At 36.7% G+C, this 25776-nt stretch overlaps 1 protein-coding gene and 1 pseudogene across 3 annotated transcripts; both read left to right on the forward strand.

Moving 5' to 3' along the window:
* The first annotated feature begins 2208 nt into the window (after window positions 1-2208).
* Window positions 2209-10299, forward strand: LOC149048904 (uncharacterized). 2 transcript variants are annotated; one of them, XM_089200642.1, is made up of 11 exons: window positions 2209-2330; window positions 3057-3183; window positions 3756-4079; window positions 5637-5778; window positions 6387-6560; window positions 6942-6997; window positions 7654-7700; window positions 8179-8282; window positions 8747-8800; window positions 9229-9346; window positions 9481-10299. In XM_089200642.1, the coding sequence occupies exons 3-10, from the start codon at window positions 3771-3773 to the stop codon at window positions 9324-9326; spliced, it is 984 nt and encodes a 327-aa protein (XP_089056768.1). In that variant the 5' UTR covers window positions 2209-2330; window positions 3057-3183; window positions 3756-3770; the 3' UTR covers window positions 9327-9346; window positions 9481-10299. The 2 variants fall into 2 exon arrangements, with proteins under 2 accessions (XP_089056768.1, XP_089056767.1); XM_089200641.1 differs by lacking the exon at window positions 3057-3183.
* Window positions 10300-18463: 8164 nt separating this feature from the next.
* LOC149048905 (uncharacterized) lies at window positions 18464-21795 on the forward strand (annotated as a pseudogene). Its single transcript, XR_016184747.1, has 8 exons — window positions 18464-18566; window positions 19182-19302; window positions 19640-19695; window positions 19786-19832; window positions 20227-20435; window positions 20922-20981; window positions 21385-21496; window positions 21618-21795. The product of XR_016184747.1 is annotated as an uncharacterized LOC149048905 (transcript).
* The last annotated feature ends 3981 nt before the right edge of the window (window positions 21796-25776 follow it).

The following is a 25776-nucleotide window of genomic DNA, read 5'->3' on the forward strand; positions in this document are numbered from 1 at the left end:
TTAGTTTATCGCTCTATTTCATCATATTTGTTATGAATTCTCTGGCCATCCGTCGCTAAGACAAGTCGTTCCAATAGATAATTAAGTGTTTATTTTCATGTGTCGGATGACAATGGTCTATTCATTTTTAATTACCCGATGCCCACGCCTTGCCTCGCAGGGGATCTTAACTATAATTTCTTCTTTCTGCAAAACACATATTAGACTGCTGTGAAGTCAATTTGTGTTAAAGTTTTTGTACGATTATATCGAAACAAAAGCCTGGATGAGCTTCTCAAATACCAGAAGGTTTGTAGTTTATAGCTAACCCTCTTTAGATCAACTCTTATTCCTCCCAGCTGACGATATTTTTCTCGCTCTAGTGCGTGAAACCCTTTGTTATTATGCATGATACAAAATTGTGGGTAAAGCTTTCTTAGAAACCTAATCAACTTTTACATGAGTCCTTCAGTGTACATTTTTTCCCGGTTTATAAGGCTTTCTTTTTCTATAAGCAGAGTGTTAAAAAGTTCAAAAGATGTACAGGGTGTAAATCATATTTTCAGGCGAAGTAATGGGTTAGACAACCCCATTTAGACAAAAAAAAATGTTCTGGCTATGTATTTTTGGGGATCATAGTAGATTTGTAAATTTGGTTAATATAAATTTGGTTGGTTGAGTTCATTTCTTGGAAGGACGTCATTTAATTTTTGTGTGGTATTAATGGAATAGACTACGCTTTTTATCGGTTTACCCAGACTATAACTGGCCCGCAAGATGTTCGGAGAACATTTAGGAAGTTTGGCTTTACGATAGGTTTTGGACTAATTAGAGCCCTCGTAATATCTCATTGTATAAATACAATGAAAAATTGCTAAATACTTGTGAAAAATTCGTGGCTTGCATGACGCGGCGTTTCGTCCCGGCCAAGAGACTCATCGGATACCTTTCGTAAATTTATAGCGAACTCGTCGAGCATCGCGCTCAAAGTTCCGTTCGCGAAGTCAAGATGTTAGCAGTCTAGCCCTTTATCACGAAAGGATTCCCAAACGCATTGTCACAAGTTACAATGTATGCAATGAAAAGTTGTCAAATACTTGTGTAAAAATTTGCGGCTGCCCGAGACTCTTTTGGTCTCCGACCTTTAAGGGGCTTTAAAACGGCTTAAAAACGGTTCGCCGTTTTAAACGCCCGTAAAGGGATCCCGCTCATATTTTATCTATAACTCAAAGTAGTACTTGTTTAAGTGTAGACTTTAAAAAAATTTTTTTCACGATGTACTGATTCAAGTTCTTGGTATTGGGTAATGTTGACATATTCTTTTAACAGAGGACGTTTGACGCTTATAGAATTAAAAAAAAAGTAAAAGTAAACAAAGTCATCCTAGGAAAAAAGATGGGATTTTTCAACCAATATGAAAGTGCTATATGTTTTAAGGCAGATCTCTGATCAGTTAGTTCCGTTTTATTCCTTTTATTTGTCTCGTCCTTCGCGAAAGTTTTGGTTTATCGGTTTGTTTTATCATCTTTGTTATGAGATCTCTGGCCATCCGTCGCTGAGACAAGTCGTTCAAATAGATAAATTTTGTATTTTCATGTGTCGGATTACAATGGTCTATTCATTTTTAATTACCCGATGCCCAAACATTCATTTCACGAAATTAAACCACGTCATCTTGGGAAAAAATGGGATTTTTCAACCAATATGAAAGTGCTCTATGTTTTCGGACAGATTTCAAATCAGTTAGTTCCGTTTCATTCCCTTTATTTGTCTTTTCCTTCGCGAAAGTTTCAGTTTATCGGTTTATTTCATCATCTTTGGTACGAGATCTCTGGCCATCTGTCGCTAAGAGAAGTCGTTCAACTAGATGAAATTTGTATTTTCATGTGTCGGATGACAATGGTCTATTCATTTTTAATTACCCGATGCCCACGCCTTGCCTCGCAGGGGATCTTAAGAACACCTTTATCCAATATGAAAGTGCTCTATGTTTTCGGGTAGGTTTCAAATCAGTTAGTTCCGTTTTATTCCTTTTATTTGTGTTGTCCTTCGCGAAAGTTTTAGTTTATCGGTCTTTCATCATTTCATCATGTTTGTTATGAATTCTCTGGCCATCCGTCGCTAAGACAAGTCGTTCCAATAGATAAAGTGTTTATTTTCATGTGTCAGATGACAATGGTCTATTCATTTTTGATTACCCTATGCCCACGCCTTGCTTCGCAGGGGATCATAACAATAACTTCTTCTTTCTCCAAAACACATATTAGACTGCTGTGAAGTCAATTTGTGTTAAAGTTTTTGTACGATTATATCGAAACAAAAGCCTGGATGAGCTTCTCAAATACCAGAAGGTTTGTAGTTTATAGCTAACCCTCTTTAGATCAACTCTTATTCCTCCCAGCTGACGATATTTTTCTCGCTCTAGTGCGTGAAACCCTTTGTTATTATGCATGATACAAAATTGTGGGTAAAGCTTTCTTAGAAACCTAATCAACTTTTACATGAGTCCTTCAGTGTACATTTTTTCCCGGTTTATAAGGCTTTCTTTTTCTATAAGCAGAGTGTTAAAAAGTTCAAAAGATGTACAGGGTGTAAATCATATTTTCAGGCGAAGTAATGGCTTAGACAAACCCATTTAAACAAAAAAAAATGTTCTGGCTATGTATTTTTGGGGATCATAGTAGATTTGTAAATTTGGTTAATATGAATTTGGTAGGTTGAGTTTATTTCTTGGAAGGACGTCATTTAATTTTTGTGTGGTATTAATGGAATAGACTACGCTTTTTATCGGTTTACCCAGACTATAACACTCGCAAGATGTTCAGAGAACATTGAGGAAGTTTGGCTTTACGATGGGTATTTGACTAACTAGAGCCCTCGTAATATCTCATTGTATAAATGCAATGAAAAATTGCTAAATACTTGTGAAAAATTCGTGGCATTTAAAACGATTCGCCGTTTTAAATGCCCGTAGAGGGATCCTGCTCAATTTTATCTATAACTCAAAGTAGTACTTTTTTAAGTGAAGACTTTAAAAATTTTTTTTAATTACCCGATGCCCACGCCTTGCCTCGCAGGGGATCTTAACAACATCTTTCTCTTCTGCAAAACACAAATTAGTCTTCTGTGAAGTCTGTTTGTGTTAAAGTTTTTGTACGATTACATCGAGAAAAAAGCCTGGATGAGCTTCCCAAATACCAGAAGGTTTGTAATTTACAGCTAACTCGCGTTAGATCTACTTCAATTCCCCTCAGTTGATTTTCTTCTCGTGAAACTCTTTGTTATCATGGATAATACAAAATTGCGCTTAAAGCTTTCTTAGAAACCTGATTAACTTTTGCATGAGTCCTTCAAAGTACACTTTTCCTCGGTGAATAAGGCTTTCTTTTTCTATAAGTAGAGTGTGAAAAATTTAAAAGATGTACAGGGTGTAAATTATGTTTTTTGTCTTCGACTTCAGGAGAGGTAACGGCTGGCACAACTCCATTTAAACAAACAAAAAAAATTGGGGATTGTGTGCTTTGGGGATCATAGTACATTTGTGTACTTAGTTAAAATCAATTCCGTGGGTTAATTTTATTTCTTGGAAGGAAGTCATTTTCGTGTGTTATTTATACAATAGACTGCACTTTCTTTCGGTTTACCGGGGTTATAACCCACGCATTTACCAGTGCAATAAACGATAGGTTTTTGACTGATTAGGGCCCTCGTAATATCTCAGCTGTTTTTTAAAACTTCGAAACTCATCTCAGTTTTATGATGGGATCAAATTCCAGGTAATTGATTGTGTGATGCAGCTTCGTTTCCCTATTCTGGTCATTTTATCCTCATCAAAGATCCTCAACGACTTTGGAAAATGTCGTCCTTCGACTTACTCAATGAGCGGCTTCCACCTGTCTGGTCACGAGATGTCCACCATGATTGTCTCCAATCTTTCTGAGTGTGTGAATGCGTGTGTAACTAAGATCCGCTGCAAAAGTTTAAACTTTCGTTTAAACGATAAATCATGTTACTTAAATAACGCAGGAAGACATGCCCACCCAGAGGATTATGGACCAAAAGCAGGATTTATCTACATGGATGTGTCTGAATCACCCAAGGTTAGTATTTTCAACAATTATATTCCCAATGCTGGTTCGTTCAACAATAAAGTTCGAATACAACCCGCGCTGTCATTGGTCGAGAAAGCGTGCTCTATCAGAGTATAGAACATAGAGTTGAGCTAAAGCTGTCACGCCATCTACCAAATTGTACTATGTCTGACCATTTCCCAGTCTTTTCTCTAGCTCTTTTTTCGTTAATTAAAAGTGATCTTTCGGAACAAGCGAGACGGCAAAAAGCGAAAGAAGAACCAAACAAAGGTTTTTAAACAGGCTGAGTGCCGTGATTTATGCTATTATTACGTAAGCAGAGACGAAAATTTTCAAAGAGAAAACGAAATGGATGAGTTTTGAAGGTTTTCACGCTCAGTTAGATTGCAAGCTTACTTAGGGTGATAAAAATCAAGCACAGCTAACACTGGTATAGTAAATCTAGTTTCGTGTTCAAAAACAAAACAGAACAAAACAGGAATGATGAAAGTTATGGCCAACAGGCACAACTGTTAAAATTCACACTAACCCTGAATCATGCTGAGGTCTATCGCGGCTAGCTCGTCATGGCGATCTCCGGTTATCGAAGTGAAAAAGCCCCACAAATTACATCGGCCGCTCTTCGAGTGAACAATGAAGAGCTTGCTTTAATACCCTTTCCGAGGCGTCGAGTAGAAGGCCATATCTGTCACCGAAGGCGAGTTTTACGGCGTTGTCATCCCGAGCAATCTTCACGTTTCTGTGGATTCGGCTGTCGTTCATTCCTAAAACAAAAGCCTTGAACAGTTTGTTTTCTTATTGACATGTGAAAAACCTTGCGTGTTTTTATGAGCTTCGATTTGGCCGGATTTCACTAAAAATGTCACTTTTAGATTCTGTAGGAGAGACTTGTAGAATTCGGGCAAAAGTGTTAAATTGGACATGTCGAACTATTTCAGTTTGCAAGCTAGAACATGCAGATTGTGAACTTTGATGATTTTTTAACTTTGATGGTTTGACATTTTTGACAGCTGAAATCTTGTACAAGAAATGAACCATTCTGACAAGGATTCTGTTTGGCTTATCGTAAAGTGCTTTATTAGCGTACAGAGTATGTTGACGACGCTTTTGTTCGCTTTAGAAATAAAGTTTGTTTTGAAAATTGAAAAAAATATACTTCTTTCGTGCTCCAGCCGCTTCCTGCGTGCTTTACAACAAAACAGAGCACAGGCAAGGCTTTTCTATTTGTTATTTATTATCTCTCTCTCTTTGGAAAAAGGAAATGTAAAGATCAATAGTAAATTATAGTTGACGCCCGACACGAAAAGCAAACGATTTTTTTTCCAAATCAAGAACCCAGCAAAAGTTTTTATGTGTTTGAATCACCTAAGGTTCGTCCTTTCAACATAATATATTGAAAGTACGAACCTTCGGTGATTATTTCCAATGTTAAAATTTATAGTCCAATGATTTATCTATATTTCTCTCTCTCTCTCTGTGGAAGTTAAAATTCGACGCTCGACACGAAAAACAAATGATAATTTTCTTTTTCCTTTTTTTTCTTTAATTTTTTTTAAATTTTTTCAGATCGAGAATCCGACAAAAGCTTTTATCCATTTGAAGTCTTGTGCAGCAATACAGCAAGAATGGCCTCAGGCGGAAAGTGGATACTATTGGATAATGATTGGGAGCAGAGAAGTTCAGTCTTATTGTGATATGACGAACTACGGTAAGCCCCGAGTCAAATAATTCCTTTCAGTCACGATTTTTACATTTCTTTTTATTACAACTATCCTAAGCCTTAGAGTCTATCTGAACATCAGTGTTTTTTATTCTTTGTTGCTTAGTTTTCAGTTTTGTCATCTTATTTAATCAAGTTCAATTCAATCCAACTTAATTAATTGAGAAAGGAGAATCTTTCCGTACCTTCCACGCTGACAAGACTCAAAAATTACCCAAGAGGAATCACTATGATTCATTGTGTTGGATCTTGTAGCTCGAATCTAACCTAATAAGCCTGTTTTGATCTAGAATGTAAGAGATGACTGGTTAGAAAAGCTGGCAAAAATCAAACTAAGATGAAAACAAATGTTCAGCCAGTTAAGAGTTAGGGTTTGGAGCTCCCTGACTACGCAAAATCGTTGTTGTGGACGTGATTGTTTTTGTTGTTGTTGGCGTTATTTACTAAGTTTTTCATATGTTTATTCATCTATTCAATATATGTGTTCTTACTTTTTTTCTTTTACACACAGTCCCTGATTCATTTAACGAGATGCTTCTATTAGTCCTGCAGTTAAAATGATTGCACTGTTTATTTTGAAATGTTGATGTGTGTAGGTGGCGGTTGGACTTTGGTAGTGACCATCAGCTCCAAGAGCAACGATCACCTTAAAGGCGCTGAAGTGCACTGTCTTAAACCCACATTGTGTATTCCCTTTGTCGAGGGGAACAGCGACATTGCTGCGCGAAAATTAGCAGACGAAGATATACACGAAATGATATATTTTGAAGGTAAAGCTGTGAACTGGATTAAAGGCCAATTATTCAATAAACAATTAATGTTTTTCCTGTTCGGATCAGACTGCCCATGAACATTTATAGGTACAATAAAAGGTTATTAAAGAAATTAAAGAAGGTTTCAATGCCTATCATTTATGCAACAACATTTTGGTCCCCCTAGAGTTACGATCTCTTAGGTCCGTTGAACACAATTAGGGTCTTGCTTTCTACCTTGTGTATTCATTCAGCCTTTTATTTTTGTTTCTGCTGCAAATTTTAAGGTAGGCGATAAAATGTAAGTATGCTCATAGATAACTTATGGAGGTATTTGGTTTACACAGATTCCATTGCATATAATTCCTCACATCTAACCTTGACACATTTTTTTTTCAGGAACTTTTAGAGTTGATGTTTTGACAAAGGATGTTAATTACACCGTTTTTCACCAGGTATTGCTCATTACATGTTTGAGTTTACCTGCTGTCTTTTGTTGAATCGCGTAATTAAATAAAATCTGGCATTCTGATTGGTCAACGAAGTGAAGTATTTGGCGTAGAATTAGCGAGCTGAAAACGAGACCAAAGGATATTGTTTCGCATGTACTTAAACAAAACACCTGTCGTCAAATTGTAACAAAGTTCTCTACAATACCAATTAAAAGATAAACTGCTCGTAAATTCAGTGAAATACCACTATTTTCCTAAAGATAGAGTGAAGCTTGTTTAAAAAGTTTAAAAATAAATGCAAAAACAGGCATAAGGTACAAATAAGGTTGTCGAAGATTCAAACGTGTACCACTGACCTTGCTTCCTATTCGCTAACGCAGTGACAGGTCAGACAATTGACTTTGAAATGGCTTTGTGGGGCACACCTTCAGGTTAACAAACTATATTATTACTGTTTTCTTTTTTTCTTTATTCAATTATGCAATTTAAGGAAAATCCACCACCTGACTCGTGAATTCCGATATGGCACGAATCGCAAAGCGATTCGTGCGATATCGGTTTTCGCGTGCAATTTAACGCGGAATTCACGAGTCAGGCAATGGATTTTCCTACAGAAGACCATTAGTAATTACGTATATCCTATTTGGAACTCAATCTAGATACCAAGTGGCCCAGAAAAGTTTGATTCAACATGTAGCCATGGAAAGTAAGTGCATGAAATATAAATGAATTAGAACCTGCCAATAAATATTACCTTATTCTCTTGCGTCGTTCGAAATCGTGGGCAAATTCTAAGTCACAAACATCCCCTCCATTACCATGCAAAAACCAACATTATTGGTTGAGCTTGATCGGAAAGAACGAGAGAAAATTTGACTCTTCGTCATGAAGCTTGGACCTGGCTGTGCTCTGCTCTTACTTTAAGGCATATCTTCCAGCCTTCCTCTCCCACTCAGTCAATAAGCCATTGAATTAACATTAACGTGGTGTCCTCAAACGTAAACCATCCAGCAGCTAAAGCTTAGGGTTGAGGTGCACTCTTCATGTTCCCCATTCTACCAGGGTGATGTATCTTATTTTGCTTTCCAAAGTGAACACAATGATTAACTAGAGTAGGTCCAAAAAGAGAAACTATTGTATTTTGTTACGCTTTATTTTGTTACTTTTGTTTTTGTCGAATACAGGTGTCCACGCATAATCATTTCTCATTCTTATCCTTACCAATGGGAGACAAACAATTGTACAAATATTGACAAGGGCTACAACATTTACCGCGGTTGCAACGGAGGTAACAGGAACGATGATGTGTGATGATGAGTTATAAACTCTCTTCTTTGGCTGCAATGACATGTAAAAGACCAAGAATAACGAGAAACATTCCAATGAGATAGACCATTTGGTGGCGGAATTTAGTAAATCTAGAGAGATGTAATTTTGGAACGTAGCTCCATACTTTTTTACTTTAGAAAGCATTTAATAATATAGAGTTACAAGAACTTGTGGCTGGGGAGAAATTTCCAAGTCATATATTTAAGAGTTTGGTTGGAAACGAGATGCGAGAGATTTGCGCCAGTCACACACGCAAAGTCAGTTTCAGGGACACTACTAGGAACAAAAACTTGTGCATGATTCCTTCCTTTTCCCTCTAAACCCCTTTACCTCAGAGTAAGAATAAAAACTCCTCCTCTAATTATTACCTCTTTCTCCGTTCTTAATCCATTTATCTTAAATCTTTTTGTTTCTGGTCACTAGTCTTCGACGGACATGACGATGGGGAGTGTGGCCATTGGTGGCATTCATCAAAATGTAGGAGTAAATGGCAATTAATATCAATTGAAAATTGATTTTAATTAATAGTTGATTTATGAACGATTTTTAACCGATTTCCCCCAAACATCAGCATGCATATTCTCCATCTTATTCTCGATACATTTACCAAGGTGCTGACAACGATAATATGTCTCTAGTCACTCTAAGGGGTCAAAGAGCCAAGCCTGTATAATATTCTTATAGTGGAAGAAGTGATGGCCTGATAGCAAATCGCAAGTGCCTGTTTTGCTCTGCTTTTGGGTTAAACTTGAGAGGTTTACTTTCACAATGCCATTCTACCTCAGACGAGATGTAAGACCTATAATATATTAACGTTTGGGCCGGGGGAGCACCAAACTTCGATGGCAAAATCGTGTGTTTTAAAATAGCCCCTGACTCTCGTATTTCATTCCATTTAAAAACAGTTTCTGAAAGACGAGCCTTGTATGGTTTTCCACAGTGCAACGTCGCAAATAATTATGGAATCTACCTCAACAACCCAGGGATGTTGTTTGTAAAATAGCCCTGCTCCAGAGAAATTTGGTGAGTTATGTCAGGATCCTCAGAATCAATCAATGAAAACTGGAATGAACTCTGATGTTACAATCATGAACTAGACTTTCCAATCACATCATTCGCAATTTTATCCTATTTGTTTTTATCTTTTTTATCCTCAGACCCTCAAAGACGAGCATTGCATGGTTTTCCACTGTGCTTTAGCAATTGCCATGGAATCTTCCTAAACAAGTGCGGGATGTTGTTTGTAAAGTAAACCTATCTGGGAGAGATTTGGTGCAATGTATTTTCTTTTAGTTTTGTTGTTTAAGTTTTGCTAAAGCCTTGTGATGATGCACGCGACGCCTAAAAACGAAAAGGAATTTATTTTCCTTTTCATCTAAATATAATGTTACTTTACAACTTAATGAGCTTAATTAGCTATCTCAAATCACAATAATTTAGCAAAGAAAATAATGAGAACTTTAAGGCTATTCCTATGATATAAACCCTGCACCAAGATTTTTGCCACACATGACCAATTTCCTTTTTATCTTTTTAGGTATGTAAATTATGGAAGAATATTTGCCTCCTTAGGCACAGATAAATACCCATATGATTCATGACCATTTTTATCTGAGTATACTTGCTAAATTGGTGTTTCCGAACATTAATCCCTTTTGTACTCTGGGAAAAGGTTTTGCTCAAATCAATGAAAGAAAAAAATAATGATAGGTCACTGCGCCCGTTTGGGAGAAAATAGCGATTTACACCTTTGATTTACACAGCCGCCACTATTCGTGCGCGCGCGCTAGTTTGGTTTGAAACAGGTATGCGTAGTAACGATAAGTAATGTTGTACTACTTGTGAACTCACCTTCATTTAACAAGGAATAAACTGAAATGAGAGCGCAAGTAAAAAGTTAAGCGCCATGACACACAACTGTCTGTAAATACAGCAAAAGTAGTAATGAGACAAAATAAATTTCCCTTCCAACCTTTTTCGAAGCGCATTATCATTTCTCTTACATTTGTGTACCCCTTGAGATATAGCTCACCCGCACCACATACAATCTAAACTCAAATTAAACCTTCTCTGCCGACGCCCGTATTGTATGATTCCAAGGTCCTTCTGACACATGAAGCTCCGCACTTCTTACAGATGGTTTTCCTTTTTGACCATTAATGCTGAGACGGTTTCCTCTGGTTCCTTTCGGGATCACAACAAGATCCATAAGATCGAGTCAGTGTTGCAATTGTGTATTTCACGCAACTGCACATTAAGCCACGTAAGAACTTGCGACTCTAACAAAGAACTTGAGCCCTGGGTCATGATTCTTGAAAGAAACCAAAATTCGTTCATTATTGTCGTTGCTGTTTGAAACATAATTTTTTTTCATTATTTCCTGTACAAACAGCTTGTTTTTAAGGATTCTTTTACAGTTTTTTCTACCAGCAGGTAGTTCGAAACCAAACCCAAAAGAAACAAATACCTAGTATGGAAAAATATTTCGAGACAATGTATTGTGCTTCAGTCAGAATATAAAGTAAAGGCAATGCATATTTGATTATATTATTGATGCGTCTCTTGGAAAAAAAAAGATAAAAACAAATAACATTTAAAGCTCCCATATCAGGCCCAAATTTCGATAATTTGTGAAGGTAAGTTTTTTTCTTTACTTTATAATACAACTTAAAGTAGTAGTTGTTTCAGTGTAGGCCTATTCAAGTTGGTCGCGATTAAGTAAAGTTGACACTTCCCTACGTATGACAGAGAAAGTTTGACACATATGTAATTTTAACACCAAATCAATTTAAGGTAAGTAAACCAAGTTCTCTTGGGAAAAAAATGGGATTTTTCATCCAATATGAAGGTGCTCTATGTTTTCGAGCAGATCACAAATCAGTTAAATAAAGGGGTAAGTTTCTAAAGAAACTGTGGGCTGCGTCGGTGGGAGAGTATAGCAGGTAATTTAGTGTTAACAACTGAGTTGAAAGCTTCGAGCGTTAGCCCTTCGTCAGAGCTATGACGAAGGGCTAACGCTCGAAACGTCAGCTTTTTGATCCTTTACGGTGGCTAATTTACGTTTTCAACTCAGTTGTTAACACTAAATTACCAGCACAAATCAGTTAGTTCCGTTTTATTCAATTTATATGTGTTGTCCTTCTCGAAAGTTTTAGTTTATCGGTTTATTTTCATCATCTTCTCCAGCCATCTGTCGCTTTAACAAGTCATTCAAATAAATTAAGTTTGTTTCTTCATGTGTCGGATTACAATGTTCTATTTATTTCAAATTATACTCGCCTTGCCACGCAAAAGATCTGAAAAAGGACTTTCATTTTCTGCAAAACACAAGTTAGATTGCTTTCAAGTTTATCTGTGTTAAAGTTTCTGTACGATTACATCGAAACAAAAGCCTGGTTGAGCTTCCCGAATGCCAAAAGGTTTGTAATTTATAGCAAACTCGCTTTAGACCAACTTCATTTCCTCTCAATTGACGATATTTTTCTCGCTCTAATACGTGAGGCTCTTTGTTATTATGCATGATACATAATTGTGCTTAAAGCTTTCTTAGAAACCTGATCAACTTTAGCACGAGTCCTCCAAAGTACACTTTTTTCCGGTGAATAAGGCTTTCTTTTTTCATAAGCAGGGTGTTAAAAGTTTAAAAGATGTTCATGGTGTAAATCATATTTTTGGTCTTCGACTGCAGGCGAAGTATATGTGCTTTGGGGATTAAAGTAGATTTCTATATTTAGTAAAGATCAATTTAGTAGGTTGAGTTTATTTCCTGGAAGGACGCCGTTTTGGTGTGTTATTTTTGCAATAGACTGCACTTTCTATCGGTTTACCGGGGTCATAACCCAAACAGGATATATGGAGAACTTATGGAAAGTTTGGATTTATCAGTACAATAAACGATAGGTTTTTGACTTATTAGGGCCCCCGTAATATCTCAGTTGTTTTTCAAAACTTTGAAATTCTTTCAGTTTTATGATGTGATCAATTTCCAGGAAAAGTGATTGCGTGCACGTGATGCAGCTTCGTTTCCCTATTCTGGTCATTTTATGTGTTGCAAAGATCCTAAACATCTTCGGGAAATGTGGTCCTTCGACTTACTCAATGAGCGGCTACAACCTATCTGGTCACGTGATGTCCACCATGATTGTCTCCAGTCTTTCTGAATGTGTAACTGAGATCCACTGCAAAAGCTTGAACTTTCGTTTAAAAGATAAGTCATGTGACTTGAGTGACGCAGGAAGACATGCCTACCCAGAGGATTATAGACCAAAAACAGGATGTATCTACATGGATGTGTTTGAATCACCTAAGGTTCGTCCTTTCAACATAATATATTGAAAGTAATTTTTTTCAAATCGAGAACCCGACAAGAGCTTTTATCCGTTTGAAGTCTTGTGCAGCAATACAGCAAGAATGGCCTCAGGCGGACAGTGGATATTATTGGATAACGATTGAGAGCAGAGAAGTTCAGTCTTATTGTGATATGGGGAACTACGCTAACCTCAAGTCAAATAATTACTTTCAGTCACGATTTCCTATTTCGTTGCAACAACTAACTTTTAAAAGCCGTAGAATCTATTGGAACATCGATGTTTTTTATTCTTTGCTGCTGAGCTCTTTTCAGCGGTGGTCATCTTATTCAATCAAGTTTACCAGTTCAATCCAGCTTAACTAATTGAAAAAGGAGAATCTTTTCGTACCTTACACGCTGACAGGACTCAAAAATTACAGTCACTATGATCCATTGTATTGGATCTTGCAGCTCGAATCTAACCTGTTAAACCTTTTTTGATCTAGAATGGAAGAGATGGCTGGTTAGAAAAGCTGGCAAAAATCAAACTAAGATGAAAAAAATTGTTTAGTCAATTAAGAGTTAGGGTTTGGAACTCCCTGACCATGCAAAATCGTTGTTGTGGACGTCCTTCTTGTTTTTGTTGTTGTTGTTGCTGGCGTTATTTTTCGATACGTTTATTTGTCCATTCAATTTATGTGTTCTTACTCTTTTCTTTTACACACAGTCCTTGACTTATTTAACGAGATGTTTCTATTGGCTTAGCAGTTAAAATAATTGCAATGTTTATTTTGTAACATCGATATACGTAGGTGGCGGTTGCACTTTGGTAGTGACCATTACCTCTAAGAGCAACGATCATCTTCAAGGTGCTGAAGTACACTGTTTTAGTCAACATCGCGTTTTCTCTTTGTCGAAGAGAACAGCGACATCGTGGCGCGAAAATTAGGAGACGAAGATATACACGTGCACGAAATGATCCATTTTGAAGGTAAAGCTGTGAGCTTGATAAATGGCGAATACTTCAATAAATAATTAATGTTTTTGTTGTTCGGATCAGACTGCACAAGAACATTCTCAGGTACACTATGTTATCACATGAAACAAAGAAGGTTTAACTTTCTATCATTTATACTATTACATGTTTGTCCAGCTAGAGTTATGATCTCTTGGGTCAACTGAATACAATTAGGGTTTTGCGTTCTACATTCAGTTTATGCACTTAGCCTTCTATTTTTGCCTCCGCTGCAAATTTCAAGAAAGGCAGTTACATCTATGTTTGCACTTAGAGAGCTTGGAGATATTTGATTCATAGAGATTCCATTGCATATGATTTCTCACCTTTAACCTTGACACTTTTTTTCAGGAACTTTTAGAGTTGATGTTTTGAAAAGGATGACACTTTCGCCGTTTTTACCAGCTATTGCTCATTACATGTTTGCGTTTAACTGCTGTTTCTTGTTGAATACTACGAGTAATTACATATATCCTCTTTGAAACTCAATCTTAGATACCAAGTGGCCCAGAAAATTTTAATTCAACAAGTGGCTATGGAACGTAAGTGTAAGATAGATGAACTAGTTTCTGCTAATGTAGATTACTTTTCTTTCTCACCTCAGTCGGAATCGTGGTTGAAGTCACAAACACCCCCTTCCATTATGCCTAGGGTAATGCAAAAACCGTTATTGATGACTAAGTTTGATCGGAACGGACGGTAGAAAATTTGACTCTCAGTTGTGAAGCACGGAACTGGCTGTGCTCTTTTCTTACGTGACGTATGTCATTTTGCTTTGCAAAGCGAAGGCACCTTTTTCTACCTTTTTTTATAAAGGATTAACTCGTGCATAGAAATAGAGTAGGTACAACAATAGAAACCATTGTATTTTTTAGGCTTTGTTTTGTTTCCTTTTTGTATCTTTACGTTTGCTTTGAGGAATACAGGTGTCCACGCATAATCATTTCTTATTCTTATCCTTATCAATGGCCATGGGAGACAAACAGTTTGACAAATATTGACATGGGCTGCCACACTCACCCTGATTGCCATGATGAGTTATGAACTCTCGTCTTCTTCTGCAATGAAACATAGAAGACCAAGAATAACCAGATACATTCGAATAAGATTTACCATTTGGTGGCGGAATGAGGCGAATCCAGAAAGATGAAATTTTGGAACATAGCTCCATGCTTTTTAACTTTAAAAGTGTTTAATAACATAAGAACTAGTGGCTGGAGAAAAATTTCCAATCCACATATTTAAGAGTTTGGTTGCAACGAGATGCGAGAGATTGCGCCAGTTTATGACTCAGGCAAAGTCAGTCTTTGCTACTGGGAAAAAACATATGAATATTTCCCTCCCCCCAACCCCCCCCCCCCCCCTTTCTTAATCTCTTAATCCACTTATTTTTCTGGTCACCAGTCTTCAACGAACATGACGTCAAGGAGTGTGGCCATCAGTGGGATTCATCAATATGAATGACAATTTATTTCAATTGCAAATTAATTCTAATTGATAGCTGATTAATTAATGATTTTTAACCGATTCCCCTAGAACATCAGTACGCGTATTTTCAATCTTATCGTCGATGCATTTACCAAGGTCTGGCAAGGATAATATGTCGCTAGTCGCTCTAAGAGGTTAAAGAGTTAAAGACTTTATAATCTACTTGTTGTGCAAGAAGTATTCCATGTGAATACAGACCCTGGAAGACGCGCCTTGTATGGTTATCCACAGTGCCATGGCAAAAAAACTCAGGGATGTTTGTAAAATCACCCTGCTTCAGAGAAATATGGTGAATTGTCCCAGCATTCTATGAATCGATCAGTAAGAACCGGAATGAGCTGTGGTGGTATAATCATGAACTTGACTTTCCAATCACATCCTTCCAAGTTTTACCTCTTTCTCTTTTATCCAACAGACCATCAAAGACGAGCATTATATGGTTATCCAATGTACCACTGCAATAGCCATGGAATCTACCGAAACAAGTGCGGGATGTTGTTTCTAAAGTAATCCTATCTGGGAGAGATTTGGTGGAATGTGTTTTGTTTTGTTTTAGTTGTGTTTTGTTTTAATGTTGCTAAAGCCCTGTGACGACGCGTGACTACGCCTAAAAATGGAAAAGAATTTATTTTCCTTTTCATCTAAATACAGTGTTTAAAACTTTATTAGCTTAGGCTATCTATCTCAAATCACAAGCTTACCAAAAAAATTTAATGAGAGCTTCGAGGTCATTCCTATGACATAGAACCTGCGCTAAGATTTTTGTCATACTTTACCTAATCAATTAATTATCCTATAGGTACGTAACTTTTGAAAGATTATTTGGGGGTCCCTGTCCTCTTTAGGCTTAGATAGATACACATATGATTCCTATAAAATCATGAAAATCCTATCTGAGTACACTTGCTAAATTCGGGTTTTTGAAAGTTGTTCCTTTTCGTACTCTGCGAAAAAGTTTGCTCAAATTCAAGAAAGAAAAAAAAAATGATAGGTCAATGTGCTCGTTTACGAGAAAATCATTATTTACATCTTAAGTGATCTATGACCATAGAGGAAAAGCCACCACTGTTTGTGTGCGCGAGTTAATTTGGTTTGAAACAGGTATGCGTAGTAAGGATGTGTAATGTTGTACTACTAGTGAAGGTCAACTTCATTTAACAATGAATCAACTGAAATGAGAGCGCAAGTAAAAACCTTAAGCGCTATGACGCATAACTGTCTGTAAATACAGCAAAATTAGTAATGACACCAAATGAATTTCCCTTGTTTCATGAAACTGCACATAAAGCCACGTAAGAACCTGCGCCTCTGACGAAGCACTTAAGCACTGGGTTATGATTCTTGGAAGAAAATAAATTTCGTAATTTCGATGATGATTGTTCTCGCTGTTTGAAACAATTTTTTCATTTATTTTCATTAAAAGTAGCTTGTTATGATGACTCTCCCACAGTTTTTCTGCCAAACCCAAAACAAAGAAAAACCTAAAATAGATAAAGCTTTCCATACAATGTATTACACTTTTTCAGAATCTAAAGTAAATATAATGCATAACTGATCAAACTATTGATTGTGTTGCTTGGAAAAAAAAGATAAAATAGAAACAATTAACACTTAAAGTTTTCAAATTGGGCCCAATTTTCGAAAATTCGAGGGGGTAAGTTAACTTCTTTCCGTCATAATACCAATTAAAGTGGTACTTGTTTAGGTGTAGACTTTTTTAAAAAATTGTTTCCACAGTTAGCCCTATTAAGTTGGATGCGATCAAGTAAAGTTGACATATCTCTTTGAGAGAGAATTTTGTACGCTCATAGAATTTAAACAAAACATTTATTTTAAGCAAGTAACCAAGTCATCCTGAGGAAAAGAAACTGAATTTTCAACCAATATGAAAGTGCTCTATGTTTCCGAGCAGATAACAAATCAGTTACTTCCGTTCCATTTCAATTTATTTTTTTGGTCCTTCTCGAAAGTTTTAGTTTATCGGTTTATTTCATCATCTTGGTTTGAGATCTCCGCCATCTGTCGCTAAAACAAGTCGTTCAAATAAATTAAAGTCCTATCTTCATGCGTCGAATTACAATGGTCTATTAATTTTTAATTACCCGATGCCCACGCCTTGCCTCGCTAAAGATCTGAAATATAACTTTCTCTTTCTGCAAAACACAAGTTCGAATGCTGTGAAGTCTATTTGTGTTTAAGTTTCTGTACGTCGAAACAAAAGCCTGGTTGTGCTTCCCGAATGCCAGAAGGTTTGTAATTTACAGCTAACCTGCATTAGATCAACTTCAATTCCCCTTCGTTGACGATATTCTTCTCGCTCTAGTACGTGAAACTTTTTGTCATTATGCATGATACAAAATTGTGGTTAAAGCTTCCATAGAAACCTGATCAACCTTTGCATGAGTCCTTCAAAGTACACTTTTTCTTGGTGAATAAGGCTTTCCTTTTCTAGCGAAGTGAAAGTAATGGTTTGTACAAACTTCATATGAAAAAAGGAAAATCTTGGGGTTATGTGGGATTATAGTAGCTGTCCATATTTAGTTGATCAATTAGTCAGATCAATTCGGTAGGTTAAGTTTATTTCTTAAAAAGAGTTCATTTTGTGTATTACTTATGCAATAGACAACACTTTCTATCGGTTTACCGAGGTTATAGCCCACGCAGGATGTTTGGGGAACTTTAGAAAATTTTGGATTTAGCAGTGCAATAAACGATAGGTTTTTGACTAATTAGGGCTTTCGTAATATCTCATTTGTTCTTTAAAACTTCGAAATTCATCTCAGTTTTATGATGTCATCAAATTCCAGGTAATTGATTGTGCGATGCAGCTTCGTTTCCCCATTCTGGTCATTCTTTTATACTCAGTAAAGATCCTCAACGTCTTTGGAAAATGTCGTCCTTCGACTTACTCAATAAGTGGCTTCCACCTATCTGGTCACGTGATGTCCACCGAGATTGTCCCCAGTCTTTCTGAGTGTTTGAACACGTGTGTAACTAAGATCCGCTGCAAAAGTTTGAACTTTTGTTTAAAAGAGAAGTCATGTATTTTAAATGACGCAAGAAGACATGCCCACCCAGAAGATTATGGAACAAAAGCAGGATGTATCTACATGGATGTGTTTGAATCACCCAAGGTTTGTCCTTTCAATATATCCCCAATGTTAAAATTTATCGTCTAATGATTTATCTCTATTTCTCTCCCTCTCTTTGGAAAAATGAACATAGTAAGATCAGTAGTGAATTAAAAATCAGCGCTAGACACGAAAAACAAACGATAATTTTCTTTTTACTTTTTTTTTTATTTTTTTAAATCGAGAACCCAGCAAAAGCTTTTTTTCCGTTGAAGTCTTGTGCAGCAATACAGCAAGAGTGGCCTCAGGCGGACAGTGGATATTATCGGATAACGATTGGGAGCAGAGAAGTTCAGGTTTATTGTGATATGACGAGCTATGGTAAGCCCTAATCAAATGATTCCTTTCAGTCACGACTTTTATATTAATTTATTACAACTATTTACTAACTTAAGCCTTAGAATCTATTGAAACTTCGATGTTTTTTAATTCTTTGTTGCTGAGTAGTTTTCAGCTTTTTTTATCCTATTCAATCAAGTTCACCAATTCAATCCAACTTAATTATTTGAAAAAAAGGAATCTTTTCGTGCCTTAAACGCTGAGTCTCAAAAATTACCCCAAGAGCTTTCATTAAAATCCATTGTGTTGGATGTTGTAGCTTGAATCGAACCTACAAAACCCATTTTGATCTAGAATATGAGAGATGACTGGTTAAAAAAACTGGCAAAATTCAAACTAAGATGAAAACAAATGTTCAGCCAATTAAGAGTTAGGGAGCTCCCTGACCATGAAAAATCGTTGTTGTAGGCGTGCTTCTTGTTGTTGTTGTTGTTACTGGCGTTATTTATTTACTTTTTCATGTTTATTCATCTATTCAATTTATGTCTTCTTACTCTTTTCTTTACACACAGTCCTTGACTAATTTAACTAGATGTTTCTATTAGCCATGCAGTTGAAATGATTGTAATGTTTATTTTGTTATGCTGATATTTATAGGTGGCGGTTGGACTTTGGTAGTGACCATTAGCTCCAAGAGCAACGATCACCTTCACCTTCAGCGACATCGCGGCGCGAAAATTAGCAGACGAAGATATACATGAAATGTTACATTTTGAAGGTAAAGCTGTGAGCTGGATTAAAGGCCAATTATTTAATAGATAATTAATGTGTTCACTGTACGGATCGATTTGCTCTAGAACATTCACAGGTACACTAAAATGCTAACCCCGGAATTTAAGAAGGTTAAATGTCTATCATTTATACTATTATATGTTGGTTTAACTGAGTTCTACATTCAGTGTATGCGCATTGCCTTACTTCTGTTTTTTCATCTGCTGCAAATTTCAAGGAAGGCAGTTACATGTATGTATGCATATAGAGAGCTTGGAGATATTTGGTTTATACAGATTCCATTGCATATGATTTCTCATCCTAACCTTGACACTTTTTTTCAGGAACTTTTAGAGTTGATGTTTTGAAAAAGGATGCTACTTACGCCGTTTTTTACCAAGTATTGCTCATTACATGTTTGAGTTTAACTGCTGTTTCTTGTTGAATACTATGAGTAATTACATATATCTTCTTTGAAACTCAATTTTAGATACCAAGTGGCCCAGAAAAGTTTAATTCAATATGTGGCTATGAAACGTAAGTGTAAGATAAATGAACTAATTTCTACCAATGTAGATTACCGTTCTTTCTCACCTCGGTCGAAATCGTGGTTGTAGTCACAAACACCCTCTTCCATTATCCCAAAGACAATGCAAAAACTGATATTATTGGCTGAGTTTGGTCGAAACAAACAGGAGAAAATTTCACACTTCGTAATGAAGCATGGACCTGGGTGTGCTCTTTTCTTACGTCGTGACTTCGAGCCAAATATCTTCCCGCCTGGCCCTCCCACTCAGTCAAAAACCCACAGAATTAACGTTTACGTGGTGCACTCAAATGTAAACCAGCCAGCAGCTAAAGCTTAGGGTTAGGGTGATCTCGTCATGCTCCCCATTCTACCAGGGTGACGATGTCATTTTGCTGTCCAAAGCAAACACAATGATAAACTCGTGCAGATGAAGAGAGTAGGTCCAAAAGAGAGACTATTGTATTTTGTTATGCTTTGTTCTGTTACTTTTGTTTTTGTCGAATACAGGTGTCCACGCATAATCATTTCTCATTCTTATCCTTACCAATGGGAGACAAACAATTTTACAAATATTGACAAGGGCTACCGCATACACCGCGGTTGCCACAGAGGTAATAGAAATGTTGATATGCGATGATGAGTTATTAACTCTCGTCTTCGTTTGTAATAAAACACTTAGAAGACCGAGAATAACCAGAGACAGTTCAAATAAGATTCGACATCTGGTGGCGGAATTAAGCAAATATAGTGATGAAATTTTGAAACTAAGCTTCATGTTTTTTACTTTAAAAGTATTTAATAATATAGAGTTTTAAGAACTAGTGGCTGGACAAAAATACCCAATTCATATATCAAAGAGTTTGGTTGCAACGAGATATGAGAGATTGCGCCAATTGAAGAAACACGTGAAATCAGTTTTAGGGACGCTACCGGGAACAACTTCCTCCCTCCTCCAGCTCCCCTCACCCCCTTGCCTCAGAATAAGAATAAAAATTCCTCTCTTGGGCGTAACTATGAGTGAGCATTTGAAATATCAGCCCTTTCTTCTTCCCTTTCTTAAACCACTCACCTTGACTCTTTTTGTTTCTTGTCACAAGTCTTCGACGGACATGACGATGGGGAGTGTGATCATAAGCATTGGTGGAAGTCGTCAAAATGTAGGAGTAAATGGCAATTTATTACAGTTGCAAAATCAATTCCAATCTATAGCTGCTTAATAAATGATTTTTAAACGATTACCCTCTCACATCAGTAGCCAGTATATTTTCCATCTTATTCTCGATACATTTGGAAAGGTGCTGACAAGGATAATATGGTTATGGTTATGGTGAGAGAAGCGTTGGTCTGATGGCGAATCGCAAGTGCCTGTTTCGCCCTGCTTTTGGGTGAAACTTGAGAGGTTTTCTTTAACAATGCCTTTCTACCTAATGTTACATGACGAGATATAAGACCTTCTATGATAGATTAACGTTTGAGTCGGGGGAGCACCAAACTTCGATGGCAAAATCATGTGTTTTCAAATAGCCCCTGACTCTCATATCTCATGCCATTCGAAAACAGACCATGGGAGACGAGCCTTGTATGGTTATCCACAGTGCGGAAATAATCATGGAATCTACCTCAACAACTCAGGGATGTTGTTTGTAAAATAACACTGCTTCAGTGGAATATGGTGAGTTATGTCAGCATTCTATGAATCAATCAGTAAAAAACCGGAATGAAGTCTGATGGTATAACCACGAATTATACTTTCCAATCACATTATTTCAAATTTTATCTCATTCATCCAACAGACCCTCAAAGACGAGCATTTTATGGTTATCAACTGTGCTACGGCAATAGCCATAGAATCTCCTTACACAAGTGCCGGATGTTGTTTGTAAAGTAATCCTATCTGGATAATCTCTATTTATATCTCTCTCTCTCTCTTTGGAAATAATAAACATGATAACATCAATAGTGAAGTCAAGGTTGACGCTCGGTAAGTAGAAACTTTAAATTCGTTTTATTTCTTTTTGACTTAATATGTACAGGTATCTAATCCTGTCTTTACCTCGAGTACAGGCGTTCATATGCAGACCTATAAAACGAATTGCTTATGAAAGATTATGCACAAACAGTAAGTATTTTCTTTTCTGGTCAGAAGCAACAAATTATTACTCTTTCCACTGTGCAGAGGCAAAATAACGTTTGAGGTACCAACTTTGCACTGCACCTTTCGATACGTATGCTTATTCGTAACAGATTTCAGTATTGTCGAATAATTATTTCCCGCTAAAAAGTATCATAAATTATTATGTTTACGGTTTCTCTCGAAGAGAGGTGACCAGATTAGCCAACGATATCCGCAAAACCCTGAAGGATTTGAACATGGTCACTCAAAGGATTCGTTTCAAGTAAATTACATCAGTCAAATTTTCGTGAAAAAGATTCACCACGAATATTATTCATTCACCTACTTTTTTGACCCAAGGCTTTCCATTGATTTCTTTCCTATTTCATCACAGGTACATTACACTCAGTTGACATTTAACTGACCACAAGTTTTAAGAACTAACAAATTTGCTACTCGAGTTACCCTGAGCTCAAATAATCTACTGACATGACTATTCCTCATCAGTCTTCTAAGTTGTAATTAATTTGTTGTTCAATTTTTCACATCAACACTTTGGGATTGGGAAAGCAAACTGACTCATGCCCCCTCCCCAAAATGCAACTCAAATGCTGATAAATAACAGTATTTTCTAACTGAAAATAAGTAGAAATTCATAGCATGCCACACACAAGCCCTATTTTTTAATTAGTAAACAAAATAACTATCCTTAATGAAAGTCCTCTTGAGAGGAGATAAGTGCAGGTGAAATAATTACCACTGACAATTGGGTGGAAAACGTTCACCATTTTGCTTGGCCACTTCACAAACGAACTTGCTCAACTAAAAGTTTAGCGTATTTGGCGACGTGCGCTCCAGTGGAGCGGGCAGATCTTGAACATCTACGCATTACAGATCGGCCACTCCAACAACTTCTAACATTGCACATACATTTTGCCACTCCATTTAGTGATGTATTGTATTGCTTATGGAGTAGCTTCCGACAGTAGACTGGTCTCTCCTTTACTCTTCGGAGAACGAGACCGTCAGCCATGTTTCTACTACAAAAGCTATAATTTACGAAAATGAAATGCTAATACTGAATATTTCCAAACTCCTATGGGACACGACTATAAAAGATCCTCGCAGCTAAGAACACTACTGAACTAGTGTTTGAAATAAGACCTGAAAAACTTTTCAGGCCTGTACAGGATTTGAACCAATGACCTCTGCGATACCGGTGCAGCGCTCCACCAACTGGGAGCTAAACAAAAGCGGGATGTTTTTTGTAGAGTAATTCTGTCTAGGAGAGATTTGGTGGAATGTGTTTTGTTTTGTTTTGTTTTGCCTCAATGTTACTAAAGTCCTGTGATGACGCACCGCTATCTCTAAAAATGAAAGAGATCTTTTTCCCTTTTCTTCCAAATATGGTGTTACTTTAAAAGTTATTTAGCTTAAGTCACAAGCTTAAAAAGAAAATGATTAGACTTTTAAGGTCCTTGCTATCATATAAAACCTGTACCAAGATTTTAGCCATATACCAAGTCAGGTGATTATCTTATTGACACGTAAATTTTGAGAGATTACTTAGGGGTCCCCATCTTCTTTAGGCGCAGATAGATACCCATATGATTCCCTTGAGATCATGACAATTACTTTTGAGTATATATTTGCCAAATTCGGGTCTCCGAAAACTGTTCCATTTCGTACTCTAAGAAAACGTTTGCTCAAATCCTAGAAAGAAAAAATAAGTGATAAGTCAGTGTCCTCGTTTGGGAGAAAATTATGATTTAAATATTAGGTGATCTACGACCATAGAGAAAAAGTTGCCACTGTTTGCGTGCGCGCCCTTGTTTGGTTTAAAACCGGTATGCATAGTAAGGATGCGTAATGTAATACTCCTTGAGAGGGTCAACCTCTTTTAACAAGGAGTCAACTGAAATAAGAGCGCAAGTACTTAAGCGTTATGACACATAACTGTCTCTAATTACAGTAAAAGTAGTAAAGAAACAAAATAAATTTCCCTCGCAACCTTTTTCGAAGCGTATTATTATTTCTCTTACATTTTTATACTCCTTGGGATATAGGTCGCCTATAACAGATACAATCCAAACCCAAACCTCCTCTCTCAACGCCCGCATTGTACAATTCCAAGGTCCTCCTGGCGCATCAAATTCCGCTCCTTGTACAGCAAGTTTAGTTTTTTGACCATTAATGCAAGCTGAGAGGGTTTTATTGGATGCCTTTTGAGATCACACGGTCAATCGACAAGATCAAGTCAGTGTTGCAATTGTGTGATTCATGAAACTGCACATAAAGCCATGTAGGAACCTGCGCCTCTAACGAAGAATTTGAGCCCTGGCTTATGATTCTTGAAATAAGCCAAATTTCGTTGATTATTATTGTCGCTGTTTGAAACATAAACTTTTCATCTGTTTCCTGAAAAAGCAGCTTGTTGTGATGACTCTTGTACAGTTTTTCTACCAGCAGGTTACTCCAAACCAAACCCAAATTAAACGAAACAATAACCTAATGTAGAACAAGATTTCAAGACAATGTACTGTACTTAAGCAGAATCTGAAGTAAAGGTAATACATATTTGATCAAATCATTGGTTCCGTTGCTTGAAAAAAAAAAAAAAAAGGTTGTCACGATTTGCCTATTGAAGCTGGTGGCGATTAAGTTAAGTTGACATATCCCTTTGACAGAGAATGTTTGACGCCTATAGAACTTAAACAACACACTCATTTTAAGTAAGTAAACCAAGTCATCCTGGGCAAAAAAGAAAGTATAATTTTTCAAGCAATATGAAAGTGCTGTATGTTTTCGGGCAGATCACATATCAGTTTCTTCCGTTTTATCAATTTATTTGTCTTATCCTTCTCGAAAGGTTTAGTTTATCAGATTATTTCATCATCTTTTTTATGACATCTCCAGCCAAATGTCGCAAAGACAAGTCATTTAAACAAATTGAGTTTGTATCGTCACGTATCGGATTACAGTGGTCTATTCATTCTTAATTACTCGATGCCCACGCCTTGCCACGCAGGAGATTCTTTCTGCTAAACACAAGTTAGATTGCTATCAAGTCTATTTGTGTTAAAGTATTTGTACGATTACATCGAAACAAAAGCTTGGTTGAACTTCTTGAATGCCAGAAGGCTTGTAGTTTACAGCTAACTCGCATTAAATCAACTTCAATTCCCCTTAGTTGACAATGTTCTTCTCGCTCTAGTCCGTGAAAAACTCTTTGTTCTTATGCATGATACAAAATTGTGCCTAAAGCTTTCTTAGAAACCTGATCAACTTTAATTTTGTATGAGTCCTTCAAAGTAAAATTTTTTCTCGGTGAATAAGGCTTTCTTTTTCTATAAGCAGAGTGTTAAAGTTTCAAAGATGTACATGGCGTAAATCACATTTTTTGTCTACGACTTCAGGCGGGGTAACGGCTGGCACAACTCCATTTCAAAAAAAATATACTGGGGTTATGTACTTTGGGGATCATAGTAGATTTGTGTACTTAGTTAAAAACAATTCGGTAGTTTGAATTTATTTCTTGGAAGGACGTCATTTTCGTGTGTTATTTATGTAATAGATTGCACTTTCTTTCGGTTTACCAGGATTATAACCCACGCAGGATGTTCGGAGAAAATAAAAAAGTTTGGATTTACCAGTGTAATAAATGGTTGGTTTTTTGACTTATTACGGCCCTCGTAACATCTCAGTTGTTTTTTAAAACATCGAAATTCATCTCGGTTTTATGATGGGGTCAATTTCCAGGTTATTGAATATGTGATGCAGTTCCGTTTCCCTATTCTGGTCATTTTATGCTCATCAAAGATCCTCAACGTCTTCGGAAA

The sequence above is a fragment of the Pocillopora damicornis genome, chromosome 3 (genome assembly GCF_964200805.1).
Source record: "Pocillopora damicornis chromosome 3, jaPocDami1.2, whole genome shotgun sequence".
NCBI lineage: Eukaryota > Metazoa > Cnidaria > Anthozoa > Scleractinia > Pocilloporidae > Pocillopora > Pocillopora damicornis.